This window comes from Nerophis ophidion, linkage group LG22 (assembly GCF_033978795.1).
Source record: "Nerophis ophidion isolate RoL-2023_Sa linkage group LG22, RoL_Noph_v1.0, whole genome shotgun sequence".
Classification (NCBI taxonomy): domain Eukaryota; kingdom Metazoa; phylum Chordata; class Actinopteri; order Syngnathiformes; family Syngnathidae; genus Nerophis; species Nerophis ophidion.
In genome coordinates, this window is record NC_084632.1 from 9,053,883 (window position 1) to 9,068,882 (window position 15,000).

Genomic DNA, 15,000 nt, shown 5'->3' on the forward strand with positions numbered 1-15,000 from the left:
GGGGATGGCGGAGGCGGTAGTGATAAAGGGTTGGGGGTGTGTGGGAGGAGGTCACACACACACACGCACACGCACACGCACACGCACACGCACACGCACACACACACACACACACACACACACACACACACGCACACACAGACACAGAGAGTGATGATGAATGACAGGTGCAGTGGAAGTAGGAGGGGTCAGTGCGGTGCAGACATAATGAGACTGATCTCATTCCAGCATGTTAGAAATAGGCCTGAGAGTCGGGCAGGAGGGGTTAGTGTGTGTGTGTGTGTGTGTGTGTGTGTGTGTGTGTGTGTGTGTGCATACCTCCTGAGACAGGTAAGGGAGGACTTGTGCGCAGATCCCGTTTAATCTCTTCACGATCTCGGCCTGCGGAGGAAAAGATTGGCTCGGATTTAGTACAGTTGTCCACGTTACCGGCAGCTGCTCGTCATCACGAAGGCTTGGCGAGAGCGCTAATTCAGCCCGACGAGAGACGGCAGCGGCAACCGTGCTTTTATTGTGAAGTTTCCTGTCATTTCTGTTAGTCCAATCAAAGCTTCCAAATGTCTTTGTAAAGGTTCGTAACACCCTCCTGGTCGATGTGTTGAAGCACGACGGTTTTGTCGCTTCTGACACGATGTTTGCGGGACATTTGGTGCAAACAGCCTGCGAAAGGTCTTCCTCTGAAACAGCAAAATGGTTCCGCAGGACGGAGGCAATGTTTGTTTACAACAGCTGACAACAAGGCAAGTGTGGGAATTAGAGATGCGCGGATAGGCAATTATATCATCCGCAACCGCATCACTAAAGTCATCATCCACCCGAACCAACATTTTATCAAAGCCACAACCACCCTGTATAAACCAACCATTTATAAATACACGTCAGTAGGCTAAATGAACTTCTTCAACATAACATTTAACTATGTGTAATGTAGCGGCTGGCTACGGGGTGTTAGCCAATGACTTTGGCTGGGGGGCGGGACTTCCGGGAGGGATAGGGAAGGGACAATATCAACAGGAAGTGAGAGTTCGAGTTGTACCGGGAAAAGTGTTAGAGACATGGGAGCTGTTGTGTGGTTGTATTACATCTTGTGCAATAAAGACAAGACAAACGAAGACGTTTTATGAGCCTACATTCCTGGGATTATTACAATATATATTTCCGAATTGGTTCAACCGCCACCCGCCCGAATCTATTTAAAATCTATTTTTTCGTCATGTCACCCGCCCGACCCGCGGTCTATCCGCGGACTCCGCGGTTGTGACCGCAAACCGCGCATCTCTCGTGGGAATGGTAGGAGCGCTTGATTTGCTCACCCTAATCCATTGGTCCCCAACCTTTTTGTAGCTGCGGACCGGTCAACGCTTGATAATTTTTCCCGCGGCCTGGCGGGGTGTGGGGGAGAGGGGCGTCGGGAGGGATTTTCTGTTTTTTTTTTTTTCTTTGTCATGAAAAAGGGAGGGTTTTTTTGGGTTGGTGCACCAATTGTAAGTGTATCTTGTGTATTTTATGTTGATTTAATAAAAATAAAAAAATGTAATTATTTTTTTTTTAATTAAAAAAAAATTAAAACTTAATAAAAAATTCTTCTGCGGCCCGGTACCAATTGCCCGGTAGTTGGGGACCACTGCCCTAATCCATTTACAGCGCAGTGCGGGTAATCTCTCCCATTTGTTGTTTATTTTGTAATCTTACTGAACTTATCTGTAAGCTGTCATAAATACTTTTATTGGAAGCATAATAATCATCAAACGCCCATAATTTTCCTGTTTTCTCATTTGTTGTAATATTTGACCAAGTCCCGAGGGATAGTACTTTTCTGGTACCGACCGAATCCCCCCCCAGTCACGTCAAATTCAACGGTGCCATTCTACGGTACCTGAGTCACGAGTGATGTCACGCTTTACCACTTTGGCGGTCACTCCAGCAGCACCGAGAGCAGACTCAGCCAAACTATCTCTCGGGCAATGTTGCAATTTTCAATGCCAACAAAGCAACCGACTAAAAAAAAGGCTCCAACGTAAGTAAAGTAAGGCTCCACTTTTCCAAAAATGTGCTAACTTAACCCTAACATACATTGACATGGCAATTTCATCACCATCAAATTAGTTAATGAAAACAACAACTAAGGTGCACCTTACAATCAAACAGCTAATGCGTAATAAGTACAATATTTACAGTGCTAACACTTTTTGGGGCGCAACAAAAACTAAAACAACACACTAACTATACACTACTGCCACCTGGACTTGCAACTGTAATGGCAACTTAATGTTATACTTTGAAAATTAAACTCAAAAATAATAATAATAAAACATGTTATGACAACTAGACAGCAGTTATCATAAACTGATCATTTTTTAATGTTGATTAATAATTAGATTTCACTATCAAAAGCAATTAATATTTATTAACACAAATACATGTACAGAAAATTGGTATCTGTATCAATTCCCAGGTGCCAACAAAGCAATTGACTCAAAAAATGTAAATATACATATATACATACATACATATATTGACATTGACATATATTGACCGATATATATACACACACATATGTATATTTATATATATATATGTATATATACACATACATACAGTACATATACATAAAAACATACATATATATGTGTTTTACACACATATGTATACTAAAGTTAAAGTAGCAATGATCGTCTCACACACATGCACGCACAAACACACACACACACACACACACACACACACACACACACACACACACACACACACACACACACACACACACACACACACACACACACACACACACACACACACACTAGGTGTGGTGACATTAACCTCTGCATTTGACCCTTCACCCTTGTTCACCCCCTGGGAGGTGAGGGGAACAGTGAGCAGCAACGGTGGCCACGCCCAGGAATCATTTTGCACATACATACATATATAAACATACATATGTACATTCATACACACACATACATAGATAGATATATATGTGTATGTATGTATATATACAGTATATACAGTGGGGCAAAAAGTATTGAGTCAGTCACCGATTGTGCAAGTTCTCCCACTTAAAATGATGACAGAGGTTTGTAATTTTCATCATAGGTACACTTCAACTGTGAGAGACAGAATGTGAAAAAAAATCCAGAAATTCACATTGTAGGAATTTTAAAGAATTTATTTGTAAATTATGGTGGAAAATAAGTATTTGGTCAACCATTCAAAGCTCTCAATTTTGGCTCAAAATCTCACGATACATGGCCCCATTCATTCTTTCCTTAACACGGATCAATCGTCCTGTCCCCTTAGCAGAAAAACAGCCCCAAAGCATGATGTTTCCACCCCCATGCTTCACAGTAGGTTTGGTGTTCTTGGGATGCAACTCAGTATTCTTCTTCCTCCAAACACGACGAGTTGAGTTTATACCAAAAAGTTCTATTTTGGTTTCATCTGACCACATGACATTCTCCCAATCCTCTGCTGTATCATCCATGTATCCATTTTGGTATAAACTCAACTTGTTGTGTTTGGAGGAAGAAGAATACTGATATTACGGACCTTTGATCCCTCAGGCGGTACTGCATCAAAAACCGACATCAGTGTGTAAAGCATATCACCACATGGGTTAAGGAACATTTCATAAAACCACTGTCAGTAACTACAGTTGGTCGCTACATCTGTAAGTGTAAGTTAAAATTCTACTATGCAAATCGAAAGCCATTTAACAACAACACAAAAGAACGCCACCGGCTTGGCTGGGCCCGAGCTCATCTAAGATGGACTGATGCAAAGTGGAAAAGTGTTCTGTGGTCTGACGAGTCCACTTTTCAAAATATATTTGGAAACTGTGGACGTGGTGTCCTCCGAAACAAAGAGGAAAATAACCATCCGGATTGTTATAGGCGTAAAGTTCAAAAGCCAGCATTTGTGATGGTATGGGGGTGTATTAGTGCCCAAGGCATGGGTAACTTACACATCTGTGAAGGCACCATTAATGCTGAATGGTCCATACAGGTTTTGGAAGAACATATGTTGTCATCCAAGCAACGTTATCATGGACGCCCCTGCTTATTTCAGCAAGACAATGCCAAGCCACGTGTTATAACAGCGTGGTTTCATAGTAAAAGAGTGCGGGTACTTTCCTGGCCTGCCTGCAGTCCAGACATGTCTCCCATCGAAAATGTGTGGCGCAGTATGAAGCCTAAAATACAACAGCGAAGACCCCGGACTGTTGAACGACTGAAGCTCTACGTAAAACAAGAATGGGAAAGAATTCCACTTTCAAAGCTTCAACAATTAGTTTCCTCAGTTCCCAAACGTTTATTAAATGGGTTGCACTTGTATAGCGCTTTTCTACCTTCAAGGTACTCAAAGCGTTTTGACGCTACTTCCACATTTACCCATTCACACACACATTCACACACTGATGGAGGGAGCGGCCATGCAAGGCGCCAACCAGCACCCATCAGGAGCAAGGGTGAAGTGTCTTGCTCAGGACACAACGGACGTGACGAGGTTGGTTCTAGGTGGGATTTGAACCAGTGACCCTCGGGTTGCGCACGGCCACTCTCCCACTGCGCCACGCCGTCACATTGAGTGTTATTGAGTGTTGTTAAAAGAAAAGGTGATGTAACACAGGGGTGAACATGCCCTTTCCCAACTACTTTGGCACATGTTGCAGCCATGAAATTCTAAGTTAATTATTATTGCAAAAAAAAATAAAGTTTATGAGTTTGAACATCAAATATCTTGTCTTTGTAGCGCATTCAACTGAATATGGGTTGAAAAGGATTTGCAAATCATTGTATTCCGTTTATATTTACATCTAACACAATTTCCCAACTCATATGGAAACGGGGTTTGTATTATATACATGTTTGAGATAAATTAACACCAGACCTATCCTGCCTCTGTCTCTGCAACCTGGGGTCCACACCTTAACCTTTAGTTTTCCTATGATTCTTTTTTTGTTGAGCCTTTTGGAGCAGATACAGTAAGCAAGGAATACCACTGAGTCTTTTAGTGCGAGTGTCTGACATGCATACTACCTGCCAGTATTCTCTGACATGCATACTACCTGCCAGTATTCTCTGACATGCATACTACCTGCCAGTATTCTCTGACATGCATACTACCTGCCAGTATTCTCTGACATGCATACTACCTGCCAGTATTCTCTGACATGCATACTACCTGCCAGTAGTCTCTGACATGCATACTACCTGCCAGTATTCTCTGACATGCATACTACCTGCCAGTAGTCTCTGACATGCATACTACCTGCCAGTATTCTCTGACATGCATACTACCTGCCAGTATTCTCTGACATGCATACTACCTGCCAGTAGTCTCTGACATGCATACTACCTGCCAGTATTCTCTGACATGCATACTACCTGCCAGTAGTCTCTGACATGCATACTACCTGCCAGTAGTCTCTGACATGCATACTACCTGGCAGTATTGTTGCCAGGAGAAGACAGCAAGATGAAAGTAGCAGGTGACAACAAAAGACGTAAACGCTGCTGAAAGAGTGGAATATTCTGTTAGCTCCCTCAGAGACGCTTTCAAGATGTCAGCACGTGTGCGTAATGACGAGCAGATAGAAGAAGCTGTGCTCTGCATGCGTAATGACGCTTAGGAGGGGCTCCTCATCTCGCCTCCAATTACGCTCTAACACAATTACTCCTCATTTGCATATCTTGGGCGGATTGGCTGATTACCAGCAAAATGTGATAATAGACCCGCGTGTAAGAAAGATAGGGATTGGCCGCAATTAGCGTGTGCGCGTGTGTGTGTGTGTGTGTGTGTGTGTGTGTGTGAGAGAGAGAGAGAGGAGGATGCACGTGTGTCTCAGTTTGAGAAGGTCATACCTGATGTCTCTCATTGGAATGAGAGCGTGGTAAGAATCACTAAAAGGCTGTTGTCTTCTAACAGGGATTTAAAGGTTAAGTCTGGGAATATATTTACAACAAAAGTCCAAAACAGCCAATTTGCTGATACCAATAATCAGTATCGCCCGTGAAACGGAGGCGGTGTTTACACTGTTCTGGGCTAAAACATTCTGATAGGTGCCATGTTTCATTTTATCTGGCAGGACAATTAAAAAATTAACTTTTGATCACAACCCTCCAGCCAAGCTTTGAACACCCCTACTTTCTTTATGATTTAAAGAAAAGGTGTGGGATTAAATAAGTGTATACTTCTTCTCACTCCTTTTCAAATATGTAAAAAAAAAAAAAAAAAAAAAAGGCGAATGCTCATTTGTTTTTGTTTTTTTTATTCTCCATTGTTTTCATTTTGTTATAATAGCCGTTAAGGCTATAACACTGTATTGGATCATGCTGGCTCTTGTTTTTTTTGCATATTTGAAATAAAAATATATCACTCAATCAATCAATCAAAACCCCTACTTTCTTTTATTTACAAACCCCGTTTCCATATGAGTTGGGAAATTGTGTTAGATGTAAATATAAACGGAATACAATGATTTGCAAATCCTTTTCAACCCATATTCAATTGAATGCACTACAAAGATATTTGATGTTCAAACTCAAACTTTTTTTTTTTTGCAAATAACAATTAACTTCGAATTTCATGGCTGCAACACGTGCCAAAGTAGTTGGGAAAGGGCATGTTCACCACTGTGTTACATCACCTTTTCTTTTATCCATCCATCCATCCATCCATCCATCCATCTTCTTCCGCTTATCCGAGGTCGGGTCGCGGGGGCAACAGCCTAAGCAGGGAAACCCAGACTTCCCTCTCCCCAGCCACTTCGTCTAGCTCTTCCCGGGGGATCCCGAGGCGTTCCCAGGCCAGCCGGGAGACATAGTCTTCCCAACGTGTCCTGGGTCTTCCCCGTGGCCTCCTGCCGGTTGGACGTGCCCTAAACACCTCCCTAGGGAGGCGTTCGGGTGGCATCCTGACCAGATGCCCGAACCACCTCATCTGGCTCCTCTCGATGTGGAGGAGCAGCGGCTTTACTTTGAGTTCCTCCCGGATGACAGAGCTTCTCACCCTATCTCTAAGGGAGAGCCCCGCCACACGGCGGAGGAAACTCATTTCGGCCGCTTGTACCCGTGATCTTATCCTTTCGGTCATGACCCAAAGCTCATGACCATAGGTGAGGATGGGAACGTAGATCGACCCGTAAATTGAGAGCTTTGCCTTCCGGCTCAGCTCCTTCTTCACCACAACGGATCGGTACAACGTCCGCATTACTGAAGACGCCGCACCGATCCGCCTGTCGATCTCACGATCCACTCTTCCCTCACTCGTGAACAAGACCCCTAGGTACTTGAACTCCTCCACTTGGGGCAGGGTCTCCTCCCCAACCCGGAGATGGCATTCCACCCTTTTCCGGGCGAGAACCATGGACTCGGACTTGGAGGTGCTGATTCTCATTCCGGTCCCATAACCATGTCACAAAAATGTCAAGCCTATAATATCAATTCTCACGTCTGTGGACAAAGTCAGAGGAAAAGGTGCAAACAATGCATAGTTTCGCTTCTGTCGACAACATTGTGAAAAGTCAATATGGAGAGGGGGCGTCGCCTTAAAGGCCTACTGAAACCCACTACTACCGACCACGCAGTCTGATAGTTTATATATCAATGATGAAATATTAACATTGCAACACATGCCAATACGGCCGCTTTAGTTTACAAAATTGCAATTTTAAATTTCCCGCGAAGTATCCTGTTGAAAACGTCGCGGAATGATGACGCGTGTTTGTGACGTTATTGGTTGTAGCGGACATTTTATCCCAGCACCAATTACGGCTAAAACTCGCCCGATTTAATCGCATAATTACACAGACTTCCGGACATCTGTGTTGCTGAATCTTTTGCAATTTGTTCAATTAATAATGGAGACTACAAAGAAGAAAGATGTAGGTGGAAAGCGGTGTATTGCAACACAAACATAGCCGGTGTTTCTATGTTTGTTGTGAAGCTTTAATATGGAACAGAGCGGTCAAGCGAGCATGTTTCTCTACCACATGTCAACCGGCAGGTTTCGGTGAGAAATTTGTGGTAATAAGTCGGCTCTTACCGTAAACATGAGCGGAGCTTGTGTCGTTCCTCCTGCAGCTGTCAAAGAGGCAGCTGCGACTTTCTTGGCTCCTCCATGGCTTCCCTAAGAGACACTGGCGGTCGCTACACCCCTCCGACTTTCAGGTACGACTATATAATCTCACTAAAACACTAGCAACACAATAAGCATATAAGGGATTTTCCAGGATTATCCTAGTAAATGTGTCTAATAACATCTGAATCGCTCCCACTGCCCTGTCTTTTTTTTTTTCTTCTAGTCCTTCACTCTCACTATCCTCATCCACAAATCTTTCATCCTCGCTCAAATTAATGGGGAAATCGTCGCTTTCTTGGTCAGAATCGCTCGCGCTGCTGGTGGCCATGATTGTAAACAATGTGAGGATGTGAGGAGCCCTCACACCGGTGAAGTCACGCACACATCGTCTGCTACTTCCAGTACAGGCAAGGCTTTTTTATTAGCGACCAAAAGTTGCGAACTTTCTCATCGATGTTCTCTACTAAATCCTTTCAGCAAAAATATGGCAATATCGCGAAATGATCAAGTATTACACATAGAATGGACCTGCTATCCCCGTTTAAATAAGAAAATCCCACTTCAGTAGGCCTTTAAAAGTGTCTCGCTAAATTAAAAGCTAGAAAAGGATGACCAGACCACGAAAAACCCTATGCTCCAAAATGTCTCCCAATTCAAGACGCAACTCAGCCTTGCCAGGAGACGCGTAAGGGGAGGGGCAGGGCCAACAGGCCGAGAGGAGAGTGCCATTTCTTGGCGAATGAAAGAAAGAAAAAAAAAGAAAATAGTCCGGGCAGGAGACAGGAGGTGTGCAGCACAAAGAAAGTGGCAGCGCACACACCGACGCTCCTCCGCACTTCCTTTTCAATCTCAACTCTCATGGAACTAGCCACACACACACACGCACACACGCACGCGCACGCGCACGCACGCACGCACGCACGCACGCACGCACGCACGCACGCACGCACGCACGCACGCACGCACGCACGCACGCACGCACGCACGCACGCACGCACGCACGCACACACACACACACACACACACACACACACACAGTATTCTGCTGCACACTGCAGGTTTAACATAGCTCGGTTGGTAGAGTGGCCGTGCCAGCAACTTGAGGGTTGCAGGTTGGATTCTCGCTTGTGCCATCTTAGTTACTGCCGTTGTGTCCTTGGGCAAGACACTTTACCCACCTGCTCCCAGTGCCACCCACACTGGTTTAAATGTAACTTAGATATTGGGTGTCACTATGTAAAGCGCTTTGAGTCATTTGAGAAAAGCGCTATATAAATATAATTCACCTCACTTCACTAACAGAGCATACAAAAACACATCTGCCACACAAATATCGACAATACACACCGTGTTAAATGAGAACAAAATAGAACACGTGAGCAGCTATACAGTATGCACTAAAACACAAACACACACACACACATGCACACACACACACACACACACACACACACACACACATATACACACGCACACGCACACACACACACACAGTATTCTGCTGCACACTGCAGGTTTAACAGAGCATACAAAAACACATCTGCCACACAAATATCGACAATACACACACCGTGTTAAATGAGAACAAAATAGAACACGTGAGCAGCTATACAGTATGCACTAAAACACACACACACACACACACACACACACACACACACACACACACACACACACACACACACACACACACACACACACAGTATTCTGCTGCACACTGCAGGTTTAACAGGAGCATACAAAAACACATCTGCCACACAAATATCGACAATACACACACCGTGTTAAGTGAGAACAAAATAGAACACGTGAGCAGCTATACAGTGTGCACTAAGACACACACACACACACACACACACAGTATTCTGCTGCACACTGCAGGTTTAACAGGAGCATACAAAAACACATCTGCCACACATATATCGACAATACACACACCCTGTTAAGTGAGAACAAAATAGAACACGTGAGCACCAAAACACACACACACACACACACACACACACACACGCACGCACGCACGCACGCACGCACGCACGCACGCACGCACGCACGCACACACACACACACACACACACACACACACACACACACACACACATCTCAATCAGATAAAGGAGATGGATGAGTGCGGTGAATTGCACACACACAAACCTGTGTGCGTGCGTGTGTGTGCATGTGTGTGTTGCATCTTCATGTACGACAAGCCTGCACTTCAAAGCTGGTCTGGTTTGCATGCATCTATGCTGAAGGCCGTTAAATGATGGCGGCGTGTGTGCGTCCATTTGTCAAAGCCTACATGCCTCTTCTATTATGCCTGCCAGCATGTGCCGTCAGTCATAACGTGTGTGTGTGTGTGTGTGTGTGTGTGTGTGTGTGTGTGTGCTGAGGGACATGATCACTCTCCTGCAGACAGAGCATAAATGACTCCCCCAGCCCCCAGCCCCCATTCTTCCCTGCCGTACGTACATTGCAACCTGTCCAATAGGAAGCCTAGGAGTTTTTTTTCCAAAACTGTGGCGTCCTGAAATGCAGGATTTCGCGGCAGCATTTTTTTGCAAAGCTGCGACAAAAGTGCCAACGTCTTATTCCAATCAAAAAGATTGATTGTATGAATTGACTACGCTGGAAGTGGTGTGTTCTTTGTTATTTTAACCTGGACAATGTGGCGTCAGAACAGCGGCAAAATCCTTGAGCGTAAAAAAGAGACCTATTTCCAACCACTTCCACCCATTTGCATTTGTTACTGAATACTTCTTAGCCTTGGACACTTTGTATCTATTGACGGAGATAGATATCTACATATATAGATATTTTGGAGTTATTTCCTTATATTCATAGTCATATTTTAAAACAGCTAGTGTTCTTCCATTTGTTCTCTTTTTATTTGCCCGCAAGTAAACTGTGTGTTAGCCTTGAAGCTTTGGAATGTAGGAAGTTGGAGTACTCCCTAAATATCTTATCTTTAGTTGAACAAAGGACCTGTATGTCCCATCTAGGGAGGGTGGGGGCTGGTTGCGTATTCAAGAAGTAGTGTCTTCCCGTTTGAGAGTTAGATCAATTTGGGCAATGCGATTGAAAGGTCGTATGTAGATTGGTCTCCCAAAGCTTTGGTAATAATATATCCACATAAGCTACTCATTGTCTGGGATTCATTGAAAATCAGCTTATGTGTCATTGAAAGAACTTGAGAGAGGCCGGCAGTTTAAATTCCCAGCAGAGGAACGCTTGGTCCAACGCAACACTATCTCACTATCTGTATATGCAACTTGAATTATTTGACACTTGTTGACATCTGCAAATGTGCTGCAATATTGTTCAATGAAAAACACTTTAGCTATTGTGCTATTGCGTGCTTAGCTGCTGTGTAGCTGCTCGCTCCTATAATGTACCATCTTAACTTTTTATATAAATGACTTAACTAAAACAGAACAAAAGAATAACCTTGTTGTGTATTGGAGGACATTTAGATAAACTGCAGATGTATTGGACACTTTAGATCAGGGGCATCCAAACATTTGCCCCTAGGGCCAAATTGGGCTAAAAACTTTGGTTGTGGGCAGAAAGTGCATGTCAGGTAACTCTATAGATGGACAAGCAGTACAAAATGGATGGACTGGTACATATTATATTAATATAATGGATATCTAATTAATAATTAATATAATTGGATTTTAAGTGTTTACATCCGTGAAGACCCCCTTAAAGTTTTGTAATTAATCAGAAATATCAAGCAGCTAAAATGTGTCGAACATGGATAAGTGTGGGGAATGTGTATTGCATTTTCCCCATAATGTTTTGTAATAGATTTAAATGGCTATAATTTTGATTTTTTTTTTAAATTAAATCAGGGATGTTTTTTTTAAATAATATACACAAAGGTGAGCAGGTTGTGTTATGTGTGACCATTTTCAATATATGTATATTTTGCACCATGACTCGGGAAGGTTGTTCTCATTGGGTCATATAAGTAAATGCTGCACATTACTCATGTTGTCCACAATAAAGTGCTAGCACTGCAAGTGTCAGACTTTTAAAATGAATTGAAATCTCCCTGTGTCCTAATTTCCTTATTGAACTCAAGACGTCTCGCGGGTCAAAATGAAGATGCCTGCGGGCCGTAGATGCAAGCCGATATCATCCAATACTTGTTTTTGTAGACAGACATCCGAAATCAATATCGGATTGGAGCTGAGACCTTTATGGTACTGGCTTGGCAGGCCTTGGAGCCCGGCTGAGTGTGTGCTTAGTCCTCTAGTAGTAGGAGCTGATTTGTGCAGGAAGTGTCGCTTAGTCTCACACCTGCCAATCAATAGTCTGTAGGTGTATAGAAAGAGGGCATGGCAGGCTTTGCTTGGAAAAGTCAATCTTTGTGTTATTATTTATGGTCTTAGTGCGGCACGTCCCCAAGGGTGTGTTCACACTCATTCAATCAGCTGCTTGAAAACGCCGGGCCCACTGAGGGCAGAAGGTCAGCAAGAGTTGTCGTTGTGGCAGCATTAATGTTGCGGCTGCTATAGCACTTATTATTATTATTAGCTTGCCGAACATGAGTCTGAACCTCGAATTTTATAAGGTAATGATCGGACATTACTTTAGTTTACGGGAGTATCATAACTTTGGAAACGGTGATACCCCTGACAAGCACTAAGTCTATCGTATTACCGTTGCGATGCGTGGGTTCATTTATTATTTGAGTAAGACCACAGCTATCAATTATAGTCTGGAGCGTCACGCACGGTGGGTCCGGTGGGGTATTCATATGAATATTAAAGTTCCCCATTATATTATCGGCGTAGGTCATTAGATCAGCAACGAACTCTGAGAATTCATTGATAAAGTCCGAATAGGGCCCTGGGGGGCGGTACATAACAGCCAGGTATAGAGGCAGCGGTGTAACAGACCTCATAGTAAGCACCTCAAACGATTTATATTTATCATTTATGTTAGGACTAAGGTTAAAAGTTTTCGTTGTATATTAGTGCGACCCTCCCACCCCTTTTAAGGGGACGGGCAATATGCGCATACATATAATTAGGAGGAGATGCCTCATTCAGCGCAAAAAAGTCATCTGGTTTAAGCCAGGTTTCGCTGAGACCGATGACGTTAAGATTGCTGTCTCTGATGACCTCATTAACTAATAACGTTTCGGGAGACAATGATCTTATGTTTAAAAGTCCAGAGCGGCGGCTTTAATCACGCCCGTGGCCAATCGGCGCTTTCTTCTGCCGGCTTGGCAAGTATTACTTTTGTTTGCGAGGCTGCAAGAACAGAAGCGGTACGTAGGCCGAGGACCTCCCAGGTGTTTAAGAGTTGCTGCTACATTGATATCACACGATATTGTGTTGTCAGAAGAGGTAAACAGTGACTCACCTGTTTGTGCATCTCAATGTTGAGCCCGTAGGACATCTCATAGTACTACAACAAAAAAAAAGACAGATAAATCTTTTGTTTTCCGTGAGGAAGCAACAAAACATGTCCAAAATGCCACCATTTTTTTAATAATAATCAATTGTCAATGTTGCAATTGTGCACAATGCACACACTTACACAGTGGAATGTATGCAGTTCAAGTACTGTAAAACCTCCACTTCTCTGTTTTGTATTCTATTTGTTCGTGATCATTTTATTTATATTATTAAAGTATTTATACCAGGGGTTCTTAACCTTTTTAACCTCAGGGCCCAACTCTTCCATCACACAGGGACCTGGGGCCCACTTAAATATCAGTAGTAATCATATTCAGTAATTATATGTAACCTAATTACAGTTTACAACCTTGTCTAAAGATATGAAAGTATGTGTTCATCACAGATATCATTATCTAGGCTTTGGGCAGGTTGATTACAAAAATAAATACTAATCAAATATACTGCAAAAGAAGGGACTCACAAAAACTGATGAAAAATAATTGGACATAAAATTACACGGTGCTAAAATAAATAATAATTGAATTAATATTACAAAAAATTATATGTATGTATCTGGAATAAGCTGTCAACAAAATTAAAGTGCAAATAAAAATACAGCTTTGCCACTTTAGTCATAAATTGTGCGCGTAACTTTAGCTCCAGACTTCTTCTCTTTGATGTTTTCATTACTGCCACAAGTGGTGAAAAATTGTATTACAACTAAATACTTGTGTGATGTTGTCATTACTGCCACAAGTGGTGAAAAATTGTATTACACCTGAGTACTTGTGTGAGTTGTCATTACTGCCACAAGTGGTGAAAAAGTGTATTACACCTGAGTACTTGTGTGATGTTGTCATTACTGCCACAAGTGGTGAAAAATTGTATTACACCTGAGTACTTGTGTGAGTTGTCATTACTGCCACAAGTGGTGAAAAAGTGTATTACACCTGAGTACTTGTGTGATGTTGTCATTACTGCCATAAGTGGTGAAAAAGTGTATTACAACCAAGTACTTGTGTGATGTTGTCATTACTGCCACAAGTGGTGAAAAATTGTATTACAACTAAATACTTGAGTGATGTTGTCATTACTGCCACAAGTGGTGAAAAAGTGTATTACACCTGAGTACATGTGTGATGTTGTCATTACTGCCACAAGTGGTGAAAAAGTGTATTACACCTGAGTACTTGTGTGATGTTGTCATTACTGCCACACGTGGTGAAAAAGTGTATTACACCTGAGTACTTGTGTGATGTCATTACTGCCACAAGTGGTGAAAAATTGTATTACAACTAAATACTTGAGTGATGTTGTCATTACTGCCACAAGTGGTGAAAAAGTGTATTACACCTGAGTACATGTGTGATATTGTCATTACTGCCACAAGTGGTGAAAAAGTGTATTACACCTGAGTACTTGTGTGATTTTGTCATTACTGCCACACGTGGTGAAAAAGTGTATTACACCTGAGTACTTGTGTGATGTTGTCATTACTGCCACAAGTGGT

The 15,000-nt window shown here is 42.8% G+C and overlaps 1 protein-coding gene across 3 annotated transcripts in view; it reads right to left on the reverse strand.

Moving 5' to 3' along the window:
• Positions 1–15,000, reverse strand: part of tle5 (TLE family member 5, transcriptional modulator) — a 116,166-nt gene that overhangs the window by 10,903 nt on the left and 90,263 nt on the right. For all 3 annotated transcript variants that reach the window (XM_061883204.1, XM_061883203.1, XM_061883202.1), the window contains exons 4-5: positions 13,453–13,497; positions 319–381 (exon numbers count right to left, since the gene is read on the reverse strand). In XM_061883204.1, coding sequence (XP_061739188.1) covers positions 319–381; positions 13,453–13,497 — 108 coding nt within the window. The remainder of the gene's footprint in view (positions 1–318; positions 382–13,452; positions 13,498–15,000) is intronic.